This window comes from Symphodus melops, assembly GCF_947650265.1.
Source record: "Symphodus melops genome assembly, chromosome: 1".
Lineage (NCBI taxonomy): Eukaryota > Metazoa > Chordata > Actinopteri > Labriformes > Labridae > Symphodus > Symphodus melops.
In genome coordinates, this window is record NC_136691.1 from 1,449,989 (window position 1) to 1,477,516 (window position 27,528).

General features: G+C 42.3%; 5 protein-coding genes across 5 annotated transcripts; 2 read left to right on the forward strand and 3 right to left on the reverse strand.

Moving 5' to 3' along the window:
* Positions 1-368: 368 nt before the first annotated feature.
* On the forward strand, positions 369-6,265 carry LOC306833102 (paired box protein Pax-1-like; the record flags this gene model as incomplete). Its single annotated transcript, XM_079358178.1, has 5 exons — positions 369-480; positions 2,424-2,999; positions 4,855-4,985; positions 5,378-5,582; positions 6,055-6,265. The coding sequence occupies 5 exons, from the start codon at positions 369-371 to the stop codon at positions 6,123-6,125; spliced, it is 1,095 nt and encodes a 364-aa protein (XP_079214304.1). The 3' UTR covers positions 6,126-6,265.
* A 1,862-nt stretch (positions 6,266-8,127) lies between these two features.
* LOC306834301 (tripartite motif-containing protein 16-like) lies at positions 8,128-9,837 on the reverse strand (the record flags this gene model as incomplete). Its single annotated transcript, XM_079360139.1, has 1 exon — positions 8,128-9,837. Exon 1 carries the CDS (start codon positions 9,811-9,813, stop codon positions 8,128-8,130), a length of 1,686 nt encoding a protein of 561 aa, XP_079216265.1. The 5' UTR covers positions 9,814-9,837.
* A 2,949-nt stretch (positions 9,838-12,786) lies between these two features.
* On the reverse strand, positions 12,787-18,546 carry LOC306833191 (uncharacterized protein; the record flags this gene model as incomplete). The annotated part of the gene is given in 3 exon segments (XM_079358302.1): positions 12,787-14,249; positions 14,251-14,656; positions 16,889-18,546. Coding segments are annotated over 3 exon segments (3,417 nt in total). The 3' UTR covers positions 12,787-12,896.
* A 3,143-nt stretch (positions 18,547-21,689) lies between these two features.
* On the reverse strand, positions 21,690-23,402 carry LOC306828177 (tripartite motif-containing protein 16-like; the record flags this gene model as incomplete). The annotated part of the gene is made up of 1 exon (XM_079350467.1): positions 21,690-23,402. Exon 1 carries the CDS (start codon positions 23,367-23,369, stop codon positions 21,690-21,692), a length of 1,680 nt encoding a protein of 559 aa, XP_079206593.1. The 5' UTR covers positions 23,370-23,402.
* Positions 23,403-25,579: 2,177 nt separating this feature from the next.
* LOC306838793 (tripartite motif-containing protein 16-like) lies at positions 25,580-27,253 on the forward strand (the record flags this gene model as incomplete). Its single annotated transcript, XM_079367164.1, has 1 exon — positions 25,580-27,253. One exon carries the CDS (start codon positions 25,580-25,582, stop codon positions 27,251-27,253), a length of 1,674 nt encoding a protein of 557 aa, XP_079223290.1.
* Between the last annotated feature and the right edge of the window lie 275 nt (positions 27,254-27,528).

Consider the following 27,528-nt stretch of genomic DNA (forward strand, 5'->3'; position numbering starts at 1 on the left):
GTGACAAACCTCGAATCAGGGCCACGCCCCCTGATCAGGCCTAAGATCACGTGTGAAACCTGCCGAAAGAAAGTTTGCTCCTTGTTGATTTTGGTTCCCTCTGTGACAAATCTTTTTCTTGTTTTCCTTTTTTTAAAGTTTTTTTTGGGGGGGCTGTTCATGCCTTTATTTAGAGACAGGACAGTAGACAGAGTCAGAAATGGAGAGGTTTCATTCCTTATTCATTCTTGTTATTTATTTACATTAAACAGAAGAAGACATGTTGTGTCAGAACACGTGGACCTCAGGGGTCACCAAAGAGCCCTTCAGGACCCCTCGTTTTTCTGAGCGCTGATGATCCTCCTCCTCTGCAAACAGGAAACGATGACATGACTCCCACCCAGGAGGAGGAGGAGGAGGAGGAGGAGGAGGAGGAGGAGGAGGAGGAGGAGGAGGATCAGATCTGTGCAGGCTGCAGTCTGAGCGCTGGATGGCGGAGAGGTGAGACGCTGTGGACGGCAGCTGATGGGTGAGCCGACAAAAAACTCAACTTTTACACCAAAACAGCAGAAAGAGAATTTATGACAGAAGAAGGGATTCACTCTTTAATGTGATTATTTTTTACTTCATAGAAAGGTTTCTTTATTGTCCTTGTTGTTGTTGTTGTTGTTGTTGTTGTTGTTGTTGTTGTTGTATGGAAACATGTTTTTATTTTTGGGAACGGGGAGTCCGTTAAGACGCAAACGTGAAGGACCAGAAGAGAGCCGCCTCTTTGGGGCCTTCATTAGTAAAAACCTCTTCATGGAGCAAACCCTCGGCTTTCAGACTTCATACAAAAGACCGGGAAATATTCATTGGAAAACAAAAAAAAAAGTCCTGATTTTTCTCAGCAGATCTCCCTGAAGGAATGACGTGTTTCGTGTTTCACACTCTGTGATTGAGAGACATGCTCCTCACACACACATGAAACACGACCTGTGGATGTGCACTGTAGAAGAGTCAGAGCGGGGCCACATCAGAGCCGTTGGGACCAGAAAAACTTCCGGTTTTTGGTCCGCACCAGGACCCTCCGGTTCCCGACCCAGGTCCCCAGACCGAGCTACTGCTGCTGCACAGAACTGTTGTTGTCTTGCAGGACAAAGGGAAAAGGTCTGTTCAGCTCTAAGAGCAATGTGTCACTCTAAAGCAGTGGTGTCCAAACTTTTTTTCTTGCGGGCCAAAATTGTGGCGTTAGAATCGCTCACGGGCCACAGAGTTTTTTTTTGTGGTTTTTTTTAAATATTGGAAGGAACTTTTTGTATTTTGACCTCTTCAAAAAATAATGTAAATACACAATAACTAACTGCAGTGGGAAACTGTTGTTCTACTTCTTTGGAAAGAATAGTCAGGCTTTTATAGGTCTCCCTCGCTGACATGAAAAAGAATGAAATATGCCATCTGATGAGGCCTGGGGCCAAAATCTTCTGATTCTTCGATTTGAAGTCAAGGGCCACAAACAATCCACTCAAGGGCCACAAATGGCCCCCGGGCCGCACTTTGGACACCCCTGCTCTAAAGGAACTTCTTCTCAGCGTGCAGACCTTCAGGTGACCTTCTTATGTCCTGCACCTGTGTGCTACATGTTCGGATGTGCACACTCCAGACTTGTTTTGCTCTCAACATTATTTATCCTTCAGTCCTTTAATCTGATGATGATGATGAGAATAATATTCAGTCTCACTGAGAACATGTTTTGGACTCTTAAAGATGGACCACCACAACTCCACACACAAAGATTTGTGCAAGGCCTTAAATCTTATTTATAGATTTACTGGTGGCTCATTTCTGTCTCGTTTTGATCTCGTTTTTGTTTTTTGATCTGCAGTATAATCTTATTATAAACCCTGTTTTTATTCATTTTAATCTCAATTTTTTTTTTTTTTTTTTTTAATATTTTAATTTAAATGTATTTATCTATTTTCAGGATTATTTATAGGATTCTTTTTTTTTTTTTATCATTGTTTCGGTGCAGAGCATGAACTGGATGCTGCACAAAGAGTTTACAAATATTATTTAAATGGGTGATAATGGATTTGAAGCGTCTGAAAATATAAAGTCTGTTTTTTTTTTTTTTTTTTAATTTTTATTTTGCAAACTGAATTGCACGTAAAGGATTAATAAAGTCGTCTGAATCTGAATGTCAACCTAAAACCCGAACCTGGCTCACTTCGTCTCACTTTCTCTGCAAGGCTGCACGGTCCCTGAAATATATATTTCAGATATATATATTATATTGTTGTTTTGCAGAGAAAATGTTCCAAATGATCCTACATTTAGTTATACAGCAGCTTCTTCTTCGACGAATAATAAATGAGACTTGTAACATGTCGTTCGTGCCTGTGATCCAAACACCTGTGATGATGAAGCTGTTTTGTATTCACGCTTGTCCCGGGTCATCTGTGCAGAGCAGAGCTACGGGGAGGTGAACCAGCTCGGCGGCCTCTTCGTGAACGGCCGCCCGCTGCCTCACGCGCTCCGGGTGCGGATCGTGGAGCTCGCGCAGCTCGGCATGCGGCCCTGTGACATCAGCCGACAGCTGCGCGTGTCTCACGGCTGCGTGTCCAAGATCCTGGCGCGGTACCACGACACCGGCTCCATCCTGCCCGGAGCCATCGGAGGCAGCAAGCCCCGCGTCACCACCCCCGCCGTGGTCTGCAGCATCCGGGACTACAAGCAGGGAGACCCGGGCATCTTCGCCTGGGAGATCCGGGACCGGCTGCTGGTTGACGGCGTGTGTGACAAGTTCAACGTCCCGTCTGTGAGCTCCATCAGCCGGATCCTCAGACACAAGATCGGGGCCTTTTCTCAGCAGCATGGCAGCAAACCAGGCCCGGGGCCGGTCCAGTACGGACCCGTTTACTCCTACTCCTCCTATGCTGGGACAGCAGGGACTCACACCGGGACTACCGCAGCAGGACACGTGGGTCTGCCCCGGAGCTGGACCAACATCCTGGGTATCAGAACCCTGATGGAGCCCACAGGTAGGAGGATCCTCATCTATATGTTCTAATTTAATTCATGATTAAGCCTTGCTTTCTCATGCACACGGATCTTTTTTATTTGATTGATTTTCAAATTAAAAGCCTGATTAAACTCAAGGACGATGCACAATAATAATAATAATAATAATAATAATAATAATAATAATAATAATTAATAATAATAATTAATAATAATAAAGATAAACATCGATAGATCAGACTGTTGATCTATTTCTGGCTTTATACATTTGTCCTTAATTATTCAGCTTATTTTTGAAGAATTATATTTTTATGATTGTTTTGCTAAGTTTAGAAATAGGTCTCAATTCCTATTAAGCCTATACGCCTATTTATTTTTTTAATATGGAGTAAAACAAAATGATAATGTCACACCAAGCCCACAAACTTAACGTAAGAATCTCACGTTGGATAATTAAGAATAGGATAATTTATTATGACGTTTTTTAAAATTAAATATTAAGTTTTGATACTTTTATAATAATAATATTAACTTCCCCGGCGCCTTTAAGGGGCAGCTCTTGAAGTCAGTTAAAACTATAAATTACAATAAAAGAAAAAAAAAGTCCAAAAGCTGATAGTTTAAAAAAGTTTAGAAACAAAAATTGGTTTCAAAAAAGTTTCCAAATTAAGTCGATAAATAAACATCAACCAGAACCATTTAAGTGTAAAATACATGAATACACACACTGGCTGATACAGTTTTGTTTATTTTATTACATGTTTACGTGTTAAATGGTCTTCCATGGTTCATGATAATATTTTTATTTCCAAACCTACAAATAAAACCATGTTCCTTAAAGTTATTTAAAAAAAAATCTAAACTGAAAGCAGCTCATTTAATATGTGATGGTGTGTTCAGGGACACGTGCAGCTGCAGTGCTTCATTTATTAAAGACAGAGTAGAAGCAGGTTTCCAGCTCTGACTGTTTCACATCCACTGATCCACTTTTAGAATTAAAATATGTGATATTAGTTTATGTTGAACAGGTCGTATATAATACGGTGGCTGGAAAGTGAAAAGCAAATTCACAAGATGTGAAACACTTTTATCATAAATAAATGTACAAACGACAGAATCTTTTTTCTTCCTCCAATAAACACCAACTTTATTGAAAATGTCATCATACACAAAATGACAAAACAAACTCTTAAGAGGATGAGCAACAAGAGCTAAATATACAGAACAAGTCAAGACGGGGGGGGGTTAAATCCAACGACAGAATCTTAACACAGAGGATTTGTACCTAAAGCATGAGTGACGTCACTTCCTGCCTTTGGTACGTTCCCTCTCCGTCTTGTAAAAGTGTTTTGGTTTTTGTAATATTGCTTCATAAAATGTAAAAAAAAATCGAAATAAACATTTTGTAAAAGTGTTTCTCACTTTTTAATTGTTGCTTTGCACTTCCCGGCCACCGTAGAAAACACCGTGACGCGCTTTCAGAATAAATCATGTCCAGATCTAAGACGCGATCATTTATTTATTTATTTATACACGATTTTACATGAACATGAGAAAATGACAACTGGTTTTTGCTCCCAGTATCAACCACTCAGTCTCTGTCTAATCCTATTAAAAAAAAATAAGGTAGACCACAAACAAAATATACATATAGATATATATAATTAACCTACTTTTATTTTGAGTTTTTTATACATTTGAAACAACATTGCAAACAGCACCAGACCAGTTGAACAAAATCTGAATTAATAAAGCACAAAACAAAGATCTGTAAAATGACATCAAACCACACAAACATCCAAATGATGACGAGCTGGTTTCTTTGGTCTGTATATTTTTCTTTTTTCAATGATTAAATCACTGTTTCCCTCTCAGCTCTGCCTGGATGCGACGGACATGCAGCCAAAATAGAGGACTGGACCAGTATGACCAGTACGAGAGCGATTCCCTCTGGATTTACCGTATCAGAGAAAACCAACGAGCAAGAGTTGAAATACACACATCAGGTAAATCAAACAAACAGACACTCCAGCTTTTAAAATAATGAGCGGGCTAAAGGAGGTTTTGCACACTCAGCGATTTTTTGTTTTTATTCCTTGAAGCATTTTTGATTCACCTGCTGTTTTTAATTTTCCATCTGAAGTGTGAAATAACAAAGCAAATAAACTGAACAAGTTGCATTTTAAACCTGATTATTGGAGGAGGTGGAATCCTGCTGGGTTTGCCCCCCCCCCCCCTTTTCCCTTTAATCCAGGTCCCACTCTAAATCAAACTTTTAAACAATAATCAAGCAATCACATTGATCAGATCGTGCTGCTGAATGCTCGTAAGTTTAGAAAATGACTCGATTTTGTGTTCGTGCATGAGAAACACTTTACTTTCTCTCCTTCGTCCTCAGTCTGCGTCCAGTCTGCCCAGTTATGTGTCAGCGTGTGCGTATTCTCCAGCTCACCAGTACGCCATGTATGGAGCTGCAGCAGCAAACTACACCAGCACTGGACCTCGCTGGCAGCCCTCCAGTATACCTCCCAGTATGAGTCCCAGTCTGACTCAGAGTCCGTCTCCATTGGAAGCTGCAGATTTCCAACCTTTTAAACTCCACGGTGAGAGCCAGGGTGAGACGGATTCGAGCACTATTTGAAATAATCTTGTGAAACAAATTATCTTTTTCTTTAATCATACATTTAATTTTATGTTTTTTTAAATCCACTGTATAATTAAAGCCTAAAGGAGATTTCTCCAGTTTTTCTAATTTAATTTTTTGTTCTTTGACTCCTGTCTTTTTTCCTTGTTAAAGGAGCAGTATGTAACTCTGACACCTAGTGTTTAAAATGGGTACTGCAGCCCAAATTCTAAACATTACAGAGAGCTGTCTACACAGCTCACTGATTGGTCCTTTAAAGCCTTCAAGCAGCCATTTAACAACGTATTAGATTATAGACTACAATTTTGGCACGATATACAAATTCATTGATATTCTTTTCTTCTTTTTATAAGATTCTGATAGTGTACCACAACCTTAAACAATTTCCTCTGCGACACTGAAAATATCAATCTCGGTTTTTATCTCTGCAGACGGAAGGAAACCTCAGACACACGTGTACAAACGTCACCACGCTGCTCACAGATTATCTTCAGCGTCGTGACAACTCTGAAGAAACTCAAGGAGACGATATGAAACTGAAGGACTGTCGGGATTTTATCTCGGATGAGGGACGACGCAGAGTGACTCTTGTAGCTTCAGAGCTAACGTGCTAACAGAGCAGCAGGAGATGACTGCTGTTAGGACGTGTGGTTAAACAAACATTACTCCACATGCATGCAGAAATGTAAAGTCAAAGTAAGAAACAATAAAATATACTCTTCTACTTTTTACCTTTTCATCTTAAACAGAAATCCTTTAAAGAAATAATTGCATAAATTAGGAGGCTATTTTATTACCAGCACAGAACTAGCCCCAGGTTCACTTTGGTGGGAAAAGCTCCAAAACTGAATTTAATTTAAACTTTTTATCTTGTTGACAAAACCCAGGCCAGCTCTTAACTCTTTTTTTTTTAAGCTAAGCTAAGCTACGCTACGCTAAGCTAACAGTCTGCAGGCCTCATATATGTAACATACTGGAGTTTAGCTTCAATCTTCTTGTTTCACTCTCTCCCCCCAAAAGCATCTTTAGTTGTCTGGGGCCATTACTTTAAACTCCATAATTTTTGGCATTAAAGAAAACATTTGAATTGCTCTTAGCTTGGATCATCTTGTAAAATATATCTCCGAGGCTGTACATATCATTTTGTATTAAAGTGCTAAATAAAGACATGCGATGGTTAAAGTGTGTCAGTTGTCCAGATGCTGTGGAGAGGCAAGAGTTCAAATATATTGAGACCATAGACTGTAAATATTTTTGCGTGATGTCACCTGTGTGTTCCTGCAGGGGGCGCTGGAGTCCCGTCGGCGGCGGTCTCCGTGCTGGAAATGCTGTCTCAGGCTAACTTTGAGTCAAGCTAACGACAGGCTGAGAGCTGAGGCGGGTTTTAAGCCTCCTGACAAACCGTTACACGGCGCCCACCTGTCAATCAGCTCAGCTACACGCCTTATTGTGAATAACTCTGATCCTTCATCCAATCAAAACTGATGAGTCATCGAAACATTCCCCCCCGTACAGTGTGTGTGGATGGAGACATGAGCTAATCACACCTATTTGGTTTTTTGAAGCAGGCTGTAAACATGTTCATGTCTGCTGTAAAAACAGGCTGTTTGAATGGGTGTGTATGTGACTTCCTGTGCTTCTGCAGCCAGCCTCTAGTGGACACTCCAGGAACTGCAGCCAGCCTCTAGTGGACACTCCAGGTACTGCACGATTTTACATTTCTGCATTGGCTTCATATTTCTGCAGTAGAACTTCAGCTTTTAAATATCCTGATGTTTTTATAGGATCCTGAATGAGTCAAACATTTAAACAAATCAAAGTGTAAACTTGTAATCTCCGGATTAAAACAAAGTTTACATGTTACAAAGAAAAGTCAACAGGAGTCCATCAACACACAATCATCTGTTTATTGACTGATCCCAGTTTGATTTTCATTCCATGTTTTCCTGTTTTGATCACCAACATGTTTCACTGTGGTTATATAACACATCACACACTCACACACAAACACAACTAAAAGACATTTAAACACCCAGGCAGCAAAGATGATCAGAGTATAAGAGCAGGACAACGTTTCAAACATTTGGACTATGAGAGCAAAAAAACTAACTCTTCAACATTTAAAGTTTATAATATGTACAAGTTTTACTCTAAAACATCAACACTCATCACCATGTTATTTATGTATATATATATATATATATATATATATATATATATATATATATATATATATAAACTCAGACAATTATCAGAGACAGAGAAATCCTTATATAGTTGTCGTGGTCTTTGTCTTTTGTCCACAGATTTTTTTCTGATCACCAGAGTCTATTTTTTTTTTTTTATTAACTCTAATAATCCCCTGAGTGAAATTCAGCTTCACACACACACACACACACACACACACACACACACACACACACACACACACACACAAAAACACCTCAATCACACACATAGTTTAAACACCGAATCAAATCTGCTGTCCCTGAAATGACTTCAGTCTATTTCAGTTTACACAACTCCGCAGAGTCTCCAAAAGCATAACCAAACCCGAGTCCAGTACGTAGAGGCTGAGTGAATGTGGTCTGGACTCTGTGGAGGAGAGTCATGGTTTCAGAGATGCTGTAGAAGGACAGAATACCTGCTCTGTGATCCAGGTACACTCCTACTCTGGAGGACCGAGGACCTGAGACAGGAGTCTCGACACTGTTGTGATAAAAGTTATAACTGTTGTTGGAACAAAATAACATCCAAGATTTATCATTAAATCCAAACGTACACTCATCCCCTGCTCTGCTGATATTCTTGTATGTGACTGCTACATTAACTCTTCCTCTCTTCTCCACCTCCCAGTAACAACGTCCAGTCAGACTCTCTTTACTCAGGACCTGAAGACATCCAGTGAATCTGTCTGGGTGACTAGAATAAGAGTGGATCTGACCTGTTAATATTGCTTTTCTGTTCCCATCAGATAATAACAGCAGTGTGTGTGCTGTGTTTGGATCCAGTGTGATGTCACATGAATATTTTAAGAACTCATCTCTGGTCTTGGGCTCTGGTTCGGGTTGTGGTTCTGGTTGTGACAGTAAAACATCCACTTCAGTCAGTGTCTGTGAGACGTTTGTCCATTTGTCTGTCAGGACGTCCTGTAGTTTATCTCTGACTTCTGACACAGCTGCTGTCACGTCCTCAAAGTACCTCAGAGGACGGATCTTGATGCTGGATGAGTGTGTAGATTCAGTGAGTGCTGACACTGAGGGGTAGTCCTGTAGAAACTGGATGTGGTCCTGTGTGTGTGACAGCTTCTCCATCTCAGCGTCTTTCCTCTTCAGCTCAGTGATCTCCTGCTCCAGCTTCTCCTGACGCTCTCTGACTCGACTCACTTCAGTTTGTTGCTGGGATCTGACCTGCTGCGTCACATCAGACAGTCTTTTCTCCATGAGACGGATCAGCTCAGTGAACATCTTCTCACTGTTCCTCACTGTTTTATCAGCAGAGCCATTGATAGCCTCCACCTGCTGTTGGAGCAGCTTCACATCTTTCTCTCCGTCCTGGATTCTCTGCAGGGTGTTTAGTCGACTCACCTCGAGCTCTCTCTGCTTCTCGCTCCTTTCTGCTGCAGCTGAGACTGTATCGTGACCTTTGTGTTCGTCCACAGAGCAGAGATAACAGATAGACTGCTGATCAGTGCGACAGAACATCTTCATCACCTCATCATGACGAGAGCACAGGTTCTCCTGGAGCTTCTTGGAGGGCTCCACCAGCTTGTGTTTTGCATAGGCAGGTGAATCATAATGAGGCTGGAGGTGATTCTCACAAAATGAGATCAAACATACCAGACAGGACTTACAGGCTTTCAGTTTCCTCCCGGTGCAGACATCACAGGCCACGTCTTCAGATCCAGCATAGCAGTGATCTGCAGGAGCAGCTTGGAGTCCAGTCTTCTTCAGCTCCTCCACTAAATCTGCCAACATGGTGTTTTTCTTCAGGACAGGCCTTGGTGTGAAGTCCTCGCTGCACTGAGGACAGGTATAGACTGCCTTATAATCCTCTGCATCCCAGTGTCCTTTAATACAGTTCATGCAGTAGCTGTGTCCACAGCTAAGAGTCCTCGGATCCTTCAGGAGATCCAGACAGATAGAACAAGAGAAGGATTCCCGGTCCAGCTGAACTCCTTTCTGCGCCATTTCTCCTCTCTGTAACAACGACTGTGTGAGATTCACTTCCTCATAACTGGAACAAGTTTCACCTGTTATCCACTAAGCATGTGACTGTGCTTGTGACTGTGCAGCTCTTGTTGGTTACACCCAACTCTAAACTGTAGATCTGAAGGGGAGGGAACCAGGAAATATGAGGACAGAGTGCAGCAGGCTGTGTGTGAGAGCAGGAAGAAGATCAAACAAACAAAGACTCATTACAAGAAGAGGAGCAAAGCTGAAAGATTCAACTTAGTTTCCTCGTTTTCAGAGAAGCCTCGGTAAAAAGCTTCTCCACACTTAATGAGAAAAAGTTTAAAAAAAAACGTTCCTCTGGTTTAAAAGCTGTTGACCAATACGAGGTTATTTATGCAGTTCCATGTATAATCTTAATTCCGTATGAGATTCTCTGAAAGGTTTTTAAAGGTGACATATTCTCCTCTTCATCAACCGGTTTAAATCAGTGTCCTCTTCAACATGTGTGTGAAGTGTGTTGTTGTAAATCCACTCTGATCCTGTATTTGATCATGTCTATAAACCCCTCTATTTCAGCCCTGCTCAGAACAGGCTGTTTATGTGTCTGTATCTTTAAATATGTAAATGAGCGGTGTCTGACCACGCCCCCTCTCTGGAAGGGCTCGGGTGTACTCGCTGCTTTCTGGCTCCATGTCCTATTGTTTACGGTGAGAAGGCAGACTCAGAGGGCAGAACAAACACCTAGCTGTGGGAATGTCACCCACCTGGGGGAGGGGCTACTGCCCTTTGTGATGTCATGAAGGCACCTCCCTCCAGTCAGCCCAGCTTTGTGACGTTCAGATTGTTTTTGTTGCTGCAGATGAAAGATGATGATCGACACTGGAGGTGCCGATAAGGAGGCGGGAACAGCCCACTCCAGTGTCTTGAATTTGCACTGTTATGCAATACGCATTACAGACTACAGGAGGTGTTTTTAGAAAAAAGGGTTCTGTGGACTTTTTGAAGCAAAACTATATGCTAAGGAATTCCCTGAGACACACATCATTGGAACTTTTGCATGGGCTTGGTGCCCCCCCCCCCCCTTCCCTTTAATCCAGGTCCCAATCTAAATCAAATTTTTAAAGAATATTCAAGCAATCACATTGATCAGATCATGCTGCTGAATGCTCGTCAGTTTAGAAAATGACTTTAAACGTAACTGGATTTTCTGTTCCTGAGAAACATTATCATTCTCTCCTTCCTCCTCAGTTACAGAAATGTAAAGTCAAAGTAAGAAACAATAACATATACTCCTCTACTTTTTACCTTTTCATCTTAAACAGAAATCCTTTAAATAAATAATTGCATATATTAGGAGGTTATGTTATCACCAGCACAGAACTAGCCCCAGGTTCACTTTGGTGGGAAAAGCTCCAAACTTAATTTTATTTAAACATTTCATCTTGTTGACAAAACCCAGGCCAGCTCTTAACTCTTTCTTTAAAGCTAAGCTAAGCTAAGCTAACAGTCTGCAGGCCTCATATATGTAACATACTGGAGTTTGGCTTCAATCTTCTTGTTTCACTCTCTCCCCCCCAAAAGCATCTTTAGTTGTCTGGGGCCATTACTTTAAACTCCATCATTTTTGTCATTAAAGAAAACATTTGAATTGCTCTTAGCTTGGATCATCTTGTAAAATATATCTCAGAGGCTGTACATATCATTTTGTATTAAAGTGCTAAATAAAGACATGCGATGGTTAAAGTGTGTCAGTTGTCCAGATGCTGTGGAGAGGCAAGAGTTCAAATATATTGAGACCATAGACTGTAAATATTTTTGCGTGATGTCACCTGTGTGTCCCTGCAGGGGGCGCTGGAATCCCATCGGCGGCGGTCTCCGTGCTGGAAATGCTGTCTCAGGCAAACTTTGAGTCAAGCTAACGACAGGCTGAGAGCTGAGGCGGGTTTTAAGCCTCCTGACAAACCGTTACACGGCGCCCACCTGTCAATCAGCTCAGCTACACGCCTTATTGTGAATAACTCTGATCCTTCATCCAATCAAAACTGCTGAGTCATCAAAACATTCCCCCCGTACAGTGTGTGTGGATGGAGACATGAGCTAATCACACCTATTTGGTTTTTTGAAGCAGGCTGTAAACATGTTCATGTCTGCTGTAAAAACAGGCTGTTTGAATGGGTGTGTATGTGACTTCCTGTGCTGCTGCAGCCAGACTCTAGTGGACACTCCAGGTACTGCAGCCAGCCTCTAGTGGACACTCCAGGAACTGCAGGATGTTACATTTCTGCATCGCCTTCATTTTGCAGCAGTAGAACTTCAGCTTTTAAATATCCTGATTTCTTATAGGATCCTGAATGAGTCAAACATTTAAACAAATCAAAGTCTAAACTTGTAATCTCCGGATTAAAACAAAGTTTACATGTTACAAAGAAAGGACAAGTCAACAGGAGTCCATTAACACACAATCATCTGTTTATTGACTGATCCCAGTTTGATTTTTATTCCATGTTTTCCTGTTGTAATCACCAACATGTTTCCCTGTGGTTATATAACACATCACACACTCACACACACACAAACACAACTAAAAGACATTTAAACACCCAGGCAGCAAAGATGATTAGAGTATAAGAGCAGGACAACGTTTCAAACATTTGGACTATAAGAGCAAAAAGAGTAACTCTTCAACATTTAACATTGATAATATGTACAAGTTTTACTCTAAAACATCAACACTTATCACCATATTGTATATATATATATATATATATATATATATATATATATATATATATATATATATATATATATATATCAACTCAGACAATTATCAGAGACAGAGAAATCCTTATATAGTTGTCGTGGTCTTTGTCTTTTGTCCACATATTTTTTCTGATCACCAAAGTCTATTTATTTTATTTTATTAACTCTGTTAATCCCCTGAGTGAAATTCAGCTTCACACTTTGTATTATTTAGAGATGTGCCACACACACACACACACACACACACACACACACACACACACACACACACACACACCTGAATCACACACATAGTTTAAACACAGAATTAAATCTGCTGTCCCTGAAATGACTTCTGTCTATTTCAGTTTACACAACTCAGCTGAGTCTCCCAAAGCATAACCAAACCTGAGTCCAACATGTAGAGGCTGAGTGAATGTGGTCTGGACTCTGTGGAGGAGAGTCATGGTTTTAGAGATGCTGTAGAAGGACAGAATACCTGCTCTGTGATCCAGGTACACTCCTACTCTGGAGGACTGAGGACCTGAGAGAGGAGTGTGGACTTTGTTGTGATAAAAGTTATAACTGTTGTTGTAACAAAACAACATCCAAGATTTGTCATTAAATCCAAATTGACACTCTCTCCCTGTTCTGCTGATATTCTTGTATGTGACTGCTACATAAACTCCTCCTCTCCTCTCCACCTCCCAGTAACAACGTCCAGTCAGACTCTCTTTACTCAGGACCTGAAACCAACATCCAGTGAATCTGTCTGGGTGACTAGAATAAGACTGGGTCTGACCTGTTAATGTTACTTTTCTGTTCCCATCAGATAATAACAGCAGTGTGTTTGCTGTGTTTGGATCCAGTGTGATGTCACATGAATATTTTAAGAACTTAGCTCTGGTCTTGGGCTCTTGTTCTGGTTGTGGTTCTGGTCCTGACAGTAAAATATCCACTTCAGTCAGTGTCTGTGAGACGTTTGTCCATTTGTCTGTCAGGACGTCCTGTAGTTTATCTCTGACTTCTGACACAGCTGCTGTCACGTCCTCAAAGTACCTCAGAGGATGGATCTTGATGCTGGATGAGTGTGTAGATTCACTGAGTGCTGACACTGAGGGGTAGTCCTGTAGAAACTGGATGTGGTCCTGTGTGTGTGACAGCTTCTCCATCTCAGCGTCTTTCCTCTTCAGCTCAGTGATCTCCTGCTCCAGCTTCTCCTGACGCTCTCTGACTCGACTCACTTCAGTTTGCTGCTGGGATCTGACCTGCTGCGTCACATCAGAGAGTCTTTTCTCCATGAGACGGATCAGCTCAGTGAACATCTTCTCACTGTTCCTCACTGTTTTATCAGCAGAGCCATTGATAGCCTCCACCTCCTGTTGGAGCAGCTTCACATCTTTCTCTCCGTCCTGGATTCTCTGCTGCGTGTTTAGTCGACTCACCTCGAGCTCTGTCTGCTTCTCGCTCCTTTCTGCTTCAGCTGAGACTGTGTCGTGACCTTTGTGTTGGTCCACAGAGCAGAGATAACAGATAGACTGCTGATCAGTACGACAGAACATCTTCATCACCTCATCATGACGAGAGCAGACGTTCTCCTGGAGCTTCTTGGACGGCTCCACCAGCTTGTGTTTCTTTAATGGAGCTGCTTCATAATGAGGCTGGAGGTGATTCTGACAGTAAAAGCTGTTGACCAATACGGGGTTGTTTATTCAGACACTGCAGACAGGACTTACAGGCTTTCAGTTTCCTCCCGGTGCAGACATCACAGGCCACGTCTTCAGATCCAGCATAGCAGTGATCTGCAGGAGCAGCTTGGAGTCCAGTCTTCTTCAGCTTCTCCACTAAATCTGCCAACATGGTGTTTTTCTTCAGGACAGGCCTCGGTATGAATTCCTCTCTGCACTGAGGACAGCTGTAGATTTGCTTGTCCTCCTCTGCATCCCAGTGGCCTTTAATACAGTTCATGCAGTAGCTGTGTCCACAGCTAAGAGTCCTCGGATCCTTCAGGAGATCCAGACAGATGGAACAAGAGAAGGATTCCCGGTCCAGCTGAACTCCTTTCTGCGCCATTTCTGCTCTCTGTAACAACGACTGTGTGAGATTCACTTCCTCATAACTGGAACAAGTTTAACCTGTTATCCACTAAGCATGTGACTGTGCAGCTCTTGTTGGTTACACCCAACTCTAAACTGTAGATCTGAAGGGGAGGGAACCAGGAAATATGAGGACAGAGTGCAGCAGGCTGTGTGTGAGAGTAGGAAGAAGAGGGAGGGCTGATCAAACAATGACTCATTACAGGAAGAGGAGCAACGCTGAAAGATTCAAATTAGATTCCTCATTTTCAGAGAAGCCTCGGTTAAAAGCTGCTCCACATTTAAGAAGAAAAAGTTCCTTTTTTTTTCTCTGGTTTAAAAGCTGTTGACCAATACGGGGTTGTTTATTCAGTTCCATGTATAATCATAATTCCGTATGAGATTCTCTGAAAGGTTTTTAAAGGTCACATATTCTCCTCTTCATCAACCGGTTTAAATCAGTGTCCTCGCTCCTCTTCAACATGTGTGTGAAGTGTGTTGTTGTAAATCCACTCTGATCCTGTATTTGATCATGTCTATAAACCCCTCTATTTCAGCCCTGCTCAGAACAGGCTGTTTCTTTGTCTGTAGCTTTAAATATGTAACAGTCTGCAGGCCTCATATATGTAACATACTGGAATTTGGCTTCAATCTTCTTGTTTCACTCTCTCCCCCCCTAAAGCATCTTTAGTTGTCTGGGGCCATTACTTTAAACTCCATCATTTTTGGCATTAAAGAAAACATTTGAATTGCTCTTAGCTTGGATCATCTTGTAAAATATATCTCCGAGGCTGTACATATCATTTTGTATTAAAGTGCGAAATAAAGACATGCGATGGTTAAAGTGTGTCAGTTGTCCAGATGCTGTGGAGAGGCAAGAGTTCAAATATATTGAGACCATAGACTGTAAATATTTTTGCGTGATGTCACCTGTGTGTTCCTGCAGGGGGCGCTGGAGTCCCGTCGGCGGCGCTCTCCGTGCTGGAAATGCTGTCTCAGGCTAACTTTGAGTCAAGCTAACGACAGGCTGAGAGCTGAGGCGGGTTTTAAGCCTCCTGACAAACCGTTACACGGCGCCCACCTGTCAATCAGCTCAACTACACGCCTTATTGTGAATAACTCTGATCCTTCATCCAATCAAAACTGCTGAGTCATCAAAACATTCCCCCCGTACAGTGTGTGTGGATGGAGACATGAACTAATCACACCTATTTGGTTTTTTGAAGCAGGCTGTAAACATGTTCATGTCTGCTGTAAAAACAGGCTTTTTGAATGGGTGTGTATGTGACTTCCTGTGCTGCTGCAGCCAGCCTCTAGTGGACACTCCCGGTACTGCAGCCAGCCTCTAGTGGACACTCCAGGTACGGCAGGATGTTACATTTCTGCATCTGCTTCATTTTTCTGCTGTCGAACTTCAGCTTTTACATATCCTGATTTTTTATAGGATCCTGAATGAGTCAAACATTTAAACAAATCAAAGTCTAAACTTGTAATCTCCGGATTAAAACAAAGTTTACATGTTACAAAGAAAGGACAAGTCAACAGGAGTCCATTAACACACAATCATCTGTTTATTGACTGATCCCAGTTTGATTTTCATTCCATGTTTTCCTGTTTTAATCACCAACATGTTTCACTGTGGTTATATAACACATCACACACTCACACAAACACAACTAAAAGACATTTAAACACCCAGGCAGCAAAGATGATCAGAGTATAAGAGCAGGACAACGTTTCAAACATTTGGACTATAAGAACAATAAAAGCATTTAAACATTTAAAGATTATAATATGTACAAGTTTTACTCTAAAACATCAACACTCATCACCATGTTATATATATATATATATATATATATATATATATATATATATACATATATATATATATATATATATATACATATATATATATATATATATACATATATATATATATATATATATATATATATATATATATATATATATATAAACTCAGACAATTATCAGAGACACAGAAATCCTTATATAGTTGTCGTGGTCTTTGTCTTTTGTCCACAGATTTTTTTCTGATCACCAGAGTCTATTTATTTTATTTTATTAACTATTAATCCCCTGAGTGAAATTCAGCTTCACATTTTATATTATTTAGAGACGTGCCACACACACACACACACACACACACAGACACACACACACACACACAAACACCTGAATCACACACATAGTTTAAACACAGAATTAAATCTGCTGTCCCTGAAATGAGTTCTGTCTATTTCAGTTTACACAACTCAGCAGAGTCTCCATAACAATAAAACCTGAATCCAGCATGTAGAGGCTGAGTGAATGTGGTCTGGACTCTGTGGAGGAGAGTCATGGTTTCAGAGATGCTGTAGAAGGACAGAATACCTGCTCTGTGATCCAGGTACACTCCTACTCTGGAGGACTGAGGACCTGAGACAGGAGTCTGGACTTTGTTGTGATAAAAGTTATAACTGTTGTTGTGACAAAGTAACATCCAAGATTTGTCATTAAATCCAAATAAACAATCACTCCCGATTCTGCTGATATTCTTGTATGTGACTGCTACATCAACTAATCCTCTCCTCTCCACCTCCCAGTAACAACGTCCAGTCAGACTCTCTTTACTCAGGACCTGATACCATCTAGTGAATCTGTCTGGGTGACTTGAATAAGACTGGGTCTGACCTGTATATGCTACTTTTCTGTTCCCATCAGATAATAACAGATGTGTGTGTGCTGTGTTTAGATCCAGTGTGATGTCACATGAATATTTGAAGAACTCAGCTCTGGTCTTGGGCTCTGGTTCTGGTTCTGGTCCTGATAGTAAAACATCCACTTCAGTCAGTGTCTGTGAGAGGTTTGTCCATTTCTGTGTCAGGACGTCCTGTAGTTTATCTCTGACTTCTGACACAGCTGCTGTCACGTCCTCAAAGTACCTCAGAGGACGGATCTTGATGCTGGATGAGTGTGTAGATTCACTGAGTGCTGACACTGAGGGGTAGTCCTGTAGAAACTGGATGTGGTCCTGTGTGTGTGACAGCTTCTCCATCTCAGCGTCTTTCCTCTTCAGCTCAGTGATCTCCTGCTCCAGCTTCTCCAGACGCTCTCTGACTCGACTCACTTCAGTTTGCTGCTGGGATCTGACCTGCTGCGTCACATCAGAGCGTCTTTTCTCCATGAGACGGATCAGCTCAGTGAACATCTTCTCACTGTTCCTCACTGTTTTATCAGCAGAGCCATTGATAGCCTCCACCTCCTGTTGGAGCAGCTTCACATCTTTCTCTCCGTCCTGGATTCTCTGCTGGGTGTTTAGTCGACTCACCTCGAGCTCTCTCTGCTTCTCGCTCCTTTCTGCTGCAGCTAAGACTGTGTCGTGACCTTTGTGTTCGTCCACAGAGCAGAGATAACAGATAGACTGCTGATCAGTACGACAGAACATCTTCATCACCTCATCATGACGAGAGCACACGTTCTCCTGGAGCTTCTTGGAGGGCTCCACCAGCTTGTGTTTCTTAAAGACAGGTAGTTCAAAATGAGGCTGGAGGTGATTCTGACAGTAAGAGGCCAGACACTGCAGACAGGACTTACAGGCTTTCAGTTTCCTCCCGGTGCAGACATCACAGGCCACGTCTTCAGATCCAGCATAGCAGTGATCTGCAGGAGCAGCTTGGAGTCCAGTCTTCTTCAGCTTCTCCACTAAATCTGCCAACATGGTGCTTTTCTTCAGGACAGGCTTCTTTCTGAACTTCTTTCTGCACTGAGGACAGCTGTAGATTTTCTTGTCCTCCTCTGCATCCCAGTGGCCTTTAATACAGTTCATGCAGTAGCTGTGTCCACAGCTAAGAGTCCTCGGATCCTTCAGGAGATCCAGACAGATGGAACAAGAGAAGGATTCCCGGTCCAGCTGAACTCCTTTCTGCGCCATTTCTCCTCTCTGTAACAACGACTGTGTGAGATTCACTTCCTAATAACTGGAACAAGTTTCACCTGTTATCCACTAAGCATGTGACTGTGCATGTGACTGTGCAGCTCTTGTTGGTTACACCCAACTCTAAACTGTAGATATGAAGGGGAGGGAACCAGGAAATGAGGACAGAGTGCAGCAGGCTGTGTGTGAGAGCAGCAAGAAGAGGGAGGGCTGATCAAACTACGATTCATTACAGGAAGAGGAGCAAAGCTGAAAGATTCAACTTACTTTCCTCATTTTCAGAGAAGCCTCGGTTAAAAGCTGCTCCACATTTAAGAAAAAAATGTTTAATAAAAAATTCCTCTGGTTTAAAAGCTGTTGACCAATACAAGGTTATTTATGCAGTTCCATTTATAATCATAATTCTGTATGAGATTCTCTGAAAGGTTTTTAAAGGTCACATATTCTCCTCTTCATCAACCACTTTAAATCAGTGTCAGAGCTCCTCTTCATCATGTGTGTGAAGTGTGTTGTTGTAAATCCACTCTGATCCTGTATTTGATCATGTCTATAAACCCCTCTATTTCAGCCCTGCTCAGAACAGGCTGTTTCTGTGTCTGTAGCTTTAAATATGTAAATGAGTGGTGTCTGACCACGCCCCCTCTCTGGAAGGGCTCGGGTGTACTCGCTGCTTTCTGGCTCCATGTCCTATTGTTTACGGTGAGAAGGCAGACTCAGAGGGCAGAACAAACACCTAGCTGTGGGAGTGTCACCCACCTGGGGGAGGGGCTACTGCCCTTTGTGATGTCATGAAGGCACCTCCCTCCAGTCAGCTCAGCTTTGTGGCGTTCGGATTGTTTTTGTTGCTGCAGATGAAAGATGATGATCGACACTGGAGGTGCCGATAAGGAGGCTGGAACAGCCCTCTCCAGTGTCTTGAATTTGCACTGTTATGCAATACGCATTACAGATTACAGGAGGTGTTTTTAGAAAAAAGGGTTCTGTGGACTTTTTGAAGAAAAAGTATATGCTAAGGAATTCCCTGAGACACACATCATTGGAACTTTTGCATGGGCTTGGTGTCCCCCCCCCCTCCCTTTAATCCAGGTTCCACTCCAAATCAAATTTTTAAAGAATAATCAAGAAATCACATTGATCAGATCATGCTGCTGAATGCTCGTAAGTTTAGAAAATGACTTTAAATGTAACTGGATTTTCTGTTCCTGAGAAACATTATCATTCTCTCCTTCCTCCTCAGTTACAGAAATGTATAATCAAAGTAGGAAACAATAAAATATACTCTTCGACTTTTTACCTTTTCATCTTAAACAGAAATCCTTTAAAGAAATAATTGCATATATTAGGAGGTTACTTTATTACCAGCACAGAACTAGCCCCAGGTTCACTTTGGTGGGAAAAGCTCCAAAACTGAATTTAATTTAAACATTTTATCTTGTTGACAAAACCCAGGCCAGCTCTTAACTCGTTTTTTAAGCTAAGATAAGCTAAGCTAAGCTAACAGTCTGCAGGCCTCATATATGTAACATACTGGAGTTTGGCTTCAATATTCTTGTTTTACTCTCTCCCCCCCTAAAGCATCTTTACTTGTCTGGGGCCATTACTTTAAACTCCATCATTTTTGGCATTAACGAAAACATTTGAATTGCTCTTAGCTTGGATCATCTTGTAAAATATATCTGTGAGGCTGTACATATCATTTTGTATTAAAGTGCTAAATAAAGACATGCGATGGTTTAAGTGTGTCAGTTGTCCAGATGCTGTGGAGAGGCAAGAGTTCAAATATATTGAGACCATAGACTGTAAATATTTTTGCGTGATCTCACCTGTGTGTTCCTGCAGGGGGCGCTGGAGTCCCCGTGTGTTCCTGCAGGGGGCGCTGGAGTCCCGTCAGCGGCGGTCTCCGTGCTGGAAATGCTGTCTCAGGCTAACTTTGAGTCAAGCTAACGACAGGCTGAGAGCTGAGGCGGGTTTTAAGCCTCCTGACAAACCGTTACACGGCGCCCACCTGTCAATCAGCTCAGCTACACGCCTTATTGTGAATAACTTTGATTCTTCATCCAATCAAAACTGATGAGTCATCAAAACGTTCCCCCCGTACAGTGTGTGTTCATGGAGACATGAGCTAATCACACCTATTTGGTTTTTTGAAGCAGGCTGTAAACATGTTCATGTCTGCTGTAAAAACAGGCTGTTTGAATGGGTGTGTATGTGACTTCCTGTGCTGCTGCAGCCAGCCTCTAGTGGACACTCCAGGTACTGCAGCCAGCCTCTAGTGGACACTCCAGGTACTGCAGGATGTTACATTTCTGCATCGGCTTCATTTTTCTGCAGTAGAACTTCAGTTTTTAAATATCCTGATTTTTTATAGGATCCTGAATGAGTCAAACATTTAAACAAATCAAAGTCTAAACTTGTAATCTCCGGATTAAAACAAAGTTTACATGTTACAAAGAAAGGACAAGTCAACAGGAGTCCATTAACACACAATCATCTGTTTATTGACTGATCCCAGTTTGATTTTCATTCCATGTTTTCCTGTTTTTATCACAAACATGTTTCACTGTGGTTATATAACACATCACACACTCACACACACACAACTAAAATACATTTAAACACCCAGGCAGCAAAGATGATCAGAATATAAGAGCAGGACAACGTTTCAAACATTTGGACTATGAGAGCAAAAAAACTAACTCTTTAACATTTAAAGATTATACAAGTTTTACTCTAAAACAATAACACTCATCACCATGTTATTTATGTATATATATATATATATATATATATATATATATATATATATAAACTCAGACAATTATCAGAGACAGAGAAATCCTTATATAGTTGTCGTGGTCTTTGTCTTTTGTCCACAGATTTTTTTCTGATCACCAGAGTCTATTTATTTTATTTTATTAACTCTATTAATCCCCTGAGTGAAATTCAGCTTCACACTTTACATTATTTAGAGATGTGCCACACACACACACACACACACACACACACACACACACACACACACACACACACACACACACACACACACACACACACACACACACACACACACACAAAACACCTCAATCACACACATAGTTTAAACACAGAATCAAATCTGCTGTCCCTGAAATGACTTCTGTCTATTTCAGTTTACACAACTCCGCAGAGTCTCCAAAAGCATAACCAAACCCGAGTCCAGTACGTAGAGGCTGAGTGAATGTGGTCTGGACTCTGTGGAGGAGAGTCATGGTTTCAGAGATGCTGTAGAAGGACAGAATACCTGCTCTGTGATCCAGGTACACTCCTACTCTGGAGGACTGAGGACCTGAGACAGGAGTCTCGACACTGTTGTGATAAAAGTAATAACTGTTGTTGGAACAAAATAACATCCAAGATTTGTCATTAAATCCAAACGTACACTCATCCCCTGCTCTGCTGTTATTCTTGTATGTGACTGCTACATTAACTCTTCCTCTCTTCTCCACCTCCCAGTAACAACGTCCAGTCAGACTCTCTTTACTCAGGACCTGAAGACAATCAGTGAATCTGTCTGGGTGACTAGAATAAGACTGGATCTGACCTGTTAATATTGCTTTTCTGTTCCCATCAGATAATAACAGCAGTGTGTGTGCTGTGTTTGGATCCAGTGTGATGTCACATGAATATTTTAAGAACTCAGCTCTGGTCTTCGGCTCTGGTTCTGGTTCTGGTCCTGACAGTAAAACATCCACTTCAGTCAGTGTCTGTGAGATGTTTGTCCATTTGTCTGTCAGGACGTCCTGTAGTTTATCTCTGACTTCTGACACAGCTGCTGTCACGTCCTCAAAGTACCTCAGAGGACGGATCTTGATGCTGGATGAGTGTGTAGATTCACTGAGTGCTGACACTGAGGGGTAGTCCTGTAGAAACTGGATGTGGTCCTGTGTGTGTGACAGCTTCTCCATCTCAGCGTCTTTCCTCTTCAGCTCAGTGATCTCCTGCTCCAGCTTCTCCTGACGCTCTCTGACTCGACTCACTTCAGTTTGCTGCTGGGATCTGACCTGCTGCGTCACATCAGACAGTCTTTTCTCCATGAGACGGATCAGCTCAGTGAACATCTTCTCACTGTTCCTCACTGTTTTATCAGCAGAGCCATTGATAGCCTCCACCTGCTGTTGGAGCAGCTTCACATCTTTCTCTCCATCCTGGATTCTCTGCTGGGTGTTTAGTCGACTCACCTCGAGCTCTCTCTGCTTCTCGCTCCTTTCTGCTGCAGCTGAGACTGTGTCGTGACCTTTGTGTTGGTCCACAGAGCAGAGATAACAGATAGACTGCTGATCAGTGCGACAGAACATCTTCATCACCTCATCATGACGAGAGCACACGTTCTCCTGGAGCTTCTTTGAGGGCTCCACCAGCTTGTGTTTTGCATAGGCAGGTGAATCATAATGAGGCTGGAGGTGATTCTCACAAAATGAGATCAAACATACCAGACAGGACTTACAGGCTTTCAGTTTCCTCCCGGTGCAGACATCACAGGCCACGTCTTCAGATCCAGCATAGCAGTGATCTGCAGGAGCAGCTTGGAGTCCAGTCTTCTTCAGCTCCTCCACTAAATCTGCCAACATGGTGTTTTTCTTCAGGACAGGCCTTGGTGTGAAGTCCTCGCTGCACTGAGGACAGGTATAGACTGCCTTATAATCCTCTGCATCCCAGTGTCCTTTAATACAATTCATGCAGTAGCTGTGTCCACAGCTAAGAGTCCTCGGATCCTTCAGGAGATCCAGACAGATGGAACAAGAGAAGGATTCCCGGTCCAGCTGAACTCCTTTCTGCGCCATTTCTCCTCTCTGTAACAACGACTGTGTGAGATTCACTTCCTCATAACTGGAACAAGTTTCACCTGTTATCCACTAGGCATGTGACTGTGCATGTGACTGTGCAGCTCTTGTTGGTTACACCCAACTATAAACTGTAGATCTGAAGTGGAGGGAACCAGGTAATATGAGGACAGGGTGCAGCAGGCTGTGTGTGAGAGCAGGAAGAAGAGGGAGGGCTGATCAAACTACGATTCATTACAGGAAGAGAAGCAAAGCTGAAAGATTCAACTTAGTTTCTTCGTTTTCAGAGAGGCCTCGGTTAAAAGCTGCTCCACATTTACGAAGAAAAAGTTTTTAAAAAATTCCTCTGGTTTAAAAGCTGTTGACCAATACGAGGTTATTTATGCAGTTCCATGTATAATCGTAATTCCGTATGAGATTCTCTGAAAGGTTTTTAAAGGTGACATATTCTCCTCTTCATCAACCACTTTACATAAGTGTCAGAGCTCCTCTTCAACATGTGTGAAGTGTGTTGTTGTAAATCCACTCTGATCCTGTATTTGATCATGTCTATAAACCCCTCTATTTCAGCCCTGCTCAGAACAGGCTGTTTCTGTGTCTGTTGCTTTAAATATGTAAATGAGCTGTGTCTGACCACGCCCCCTCTCTGGAAGGGCTCGGGTGTACTCGCTGCTTTCTGTCTCCATGTCCTATTGTTTACGGTGAGAAGGCAGACTCCGAGGGTAGAACAAACACCTAGCTGTGGGAGTGTCACCCACCTGGGGGAGGGGCTACTGCCCTTTGTGATGTCATGAAGGCACCTCCCTCCATTCAGCTCAGCTTTGTGGCGTACACATTGTTTTTGTTGCTGCAGATGAATGATGATGATCGAGACTGGAGGTGCCGATAAGGAGGCGGGAACAGTCCTCTCCAGTGTCTTGAATTTGCACTGTTATGCAATACGCATTACAGATTACAGGAGGTGTTTTTAGAAAAAAGGGTTCTGTGGACTTTTTGAAGAAAAACTATATGTTAAGGAATTCCCTGAGACACACATCATTGGAACTTTTGCATGGGCTTGGTGCCCCCCCCCCTCCCTTTAATCCAGGTTCCACTCTAAATCAAATTTTTAAAGAATAATCAAGCAATCACATTGATCAGATCATGCTACTGAATGCTCGTAAGTTTAGAAAATGACTTTAAACGTACCTCGATTTTCTGTTCCTTTGAAACATTATTATTCTCTCCTTCATCATCAGTTACAGAAATGTAAAGTCAAAGTAAGAAACAATAAAATATACTCTTCTACTTTTTACCTTTTCATCTTAAACAGAAATCCTTTAAAGAAATAATTGCATATATTAGGAGGTTATTTTATTACCAGCACAGAACTAGCCCCAGGTTCACTTTGGTGGGAAAAGCCCCAAAACTGAATTTAATTAAAGCATTTTATCTTGTTGACAAAACCCAGGCCAGCTCTTAACTCTTTTTTTTAAGCTAAGCTAAGCTCACAGCCTGCAGGCCTCATATATGTAACATACTGGAGTTTGGCTTCAATCTTCTTGTTTCACTCCCCCCCCCAAAAAGCATCTTTAGTTGTCTGGGGCCATTACTTTAAACTCCATCATTTTTGTCATTAAAGAAAACATTTGAATTGCTCTTAGCTTGGATCATCTTGTAAAATATATCTCCGAGGCTGTACATATCATTTTGTATTAAAGTGCTAAATAAAGACACGCGATGGTTAAAGTGTGTCAGTTGTCCAGATGCTGTGGAGAGGCAAGAGTTCAAATATATTGAGACCATAGACTGTAAATATTTTTGGGTGATGTCACCTGTGTGTTCCTGCAGGGGGCGCTGGAGTCCCGTCGGCGGCGGTCTCCGTGCTGGAAATGCTATCTCAGCTAACTTTGAGTCAAGCTAACGACAGGCTGAGAGCTGAGGCGGGTTTTAAGCCTCCTGACAAACCGTTACACGGCGCCCACCTGTCAATCAGCTCAGCTCTTCCTGTAATGAATCGTTGTTTGATCAGCCCTCCCTCTTCTTCCTGCTCTCACACACATCCTGCTGCACTCTGTCCTCACATTTCCTGGTTCCCTCCCCTTCAGATCTACAGTTTAGAGTTGGGTGTAACCAATAAGAGCTGCACAGTCACATGCACAGACATGCTTTGTAGATCAGAGGTGAAACTTTAAGTGAATCTCACACAGTCGTTGTTACAGAGAGGAGAAATGGCGCAGAAAGGAGTTCAGCTGGACCGGGAATCCTTCTCTTGTTCCATCTGTCTGGATCTCCTGAAGGATCCGGGGACTCTTAGCTGTGGACACAGCTACTGCATGAACTGTATTAAAGGCCACTGGGATAAAGAGGAGGACAAGAAAATCTACAGCTGTCCTCAGTGCAGAAAGAAGTTCAGAGAGAGGCCTGTCCTGAAGAAAAGCACCATGTTGGCAGATTTTTTGGAGAAGCTGAAGAAGACTGGACTCCAAGCTGCTCCTGCAGATCACTGCTATGCTGGATCTGAAGACGTGGCCTGTGATGTCTGCACCGGGAGGAAACTGAAAGCCTGTAAGTCCTGTCTGCAGTGTCTGGCCTCTTACTGTGAGAATCACCTCCAGCCTCATTTTGAAGTACCTGTCTTTAAGAAACACAAGCTGGTGGAGCCATCCAAGAAGCTCCAGGAGAACGTGTGCTCTCGTCATGATGAGGTGATGAAGATGTTCTGTCGTACTGATCAGCAGTCTATCTGTCACCTCTGCTCTATGGACGAACACAAAGGTCACGACACAGTCTCAGCTGCAGTAGAAAGGAGCGAGAAGCAGAGAGAGCTCGAGGTGAGTCGACTAAACACCCAGCAGAGAATCCAGGACGGAGAGAAAGATGTGAAGCTGCTCCAACAGGAGGTGGAGGCTATCAATGGCTCTGCTGATAAAACAGTGAGGAACAGTGAGAAGATGTTCACTGAGCTGATCCGTCTCATGAAGAAAAGACGCTCTGATGTGACGCAGCAGGTCAGATCCCAGCAGCAAACTGAAGTGAGTCGAGTCAGAGAGCGTCAGGAGAAGCTGGAGCAGGAGATCACTGAGCTGAAGAGGAAAGACGCTGAGATGGAGAAGCTGTCACACACACAGGACCACATCCAGTTTCTACAGGACTACCCCTCAGTGTCAGCACTCAGTGAATCTACACACTCATCCAGCATCAAGATCCGTCCTCTGAGGTACTTTGAGGACGTGACAGCAGCTGTGTCAGAAGTCAGAGATAAACTACAGGACGTCCTGACAGACAAATGGACAAACATCTCACAGACACTGACTGAAGTGGATGTTTTACTGTCAGAACCAAGACCAGAACCAGAGCCCAAGACCAGAGCTGAGTTCTTACAATATTCATGTGACATCACACTGGATCTAAACACAGCACACACACAGCTGTTATTATCTGATGGGAACAGAAAAGCAACATATACAGGTCAGACCCAGTCTTATTCTAGTCACCCAGACAGATTCACTGATTGTTTTCAGGTCCTGAGTAAAGAGAGTCTGACTGGACGTTGTTACTGGGAGGTCGACTGGAGAGGAAGAGTTTATGTAGCAGTCACATGCAAGAATATCAGCAGAACAGGGGATGAGTGTGTGTTTGGATATAATGACAAATCTTGGAGGTTATTTTGTTACAACAACAGTTATGACTTTTGGTACAACAAAGTCAAGACTCCTGTCTCAGGTCCTCGGTCCTCCAGAGTAGGAGTGTACCTGGATCACAGAGCAGGTATTCTGTCCTTCTACAGCATCTCTGAAACCATGACTCTCCTCCACAGAGTCCAGACCACATTCACTCAGCCTCTACATGCTGGACTCGGGTTTTATGATGGATCCTCTGCTGAGTTGTGTAAACTGAAATAGACAGAAGTCATTTCAGGGACAGCAGATTCAATTCTGTGTTTAAACTCTGTGTGTGATTCAGGTGTGTGTGTGTGTGTGTGTGTGTATGTGTAAAGCACGTCTCTAAATAATATAAAGTGTGAAGCTGAATTTCACTCAGGGGATTAATAGTTAACAAAATAAAATAAATAGACTCTGGTGATCAGAAAAAATCTTTGGACAAAAGACAAAGACCACTACAACTATATAAGGATTTCTGTGTCTCTGATAATTGTCTGAGTTCATATATATATATA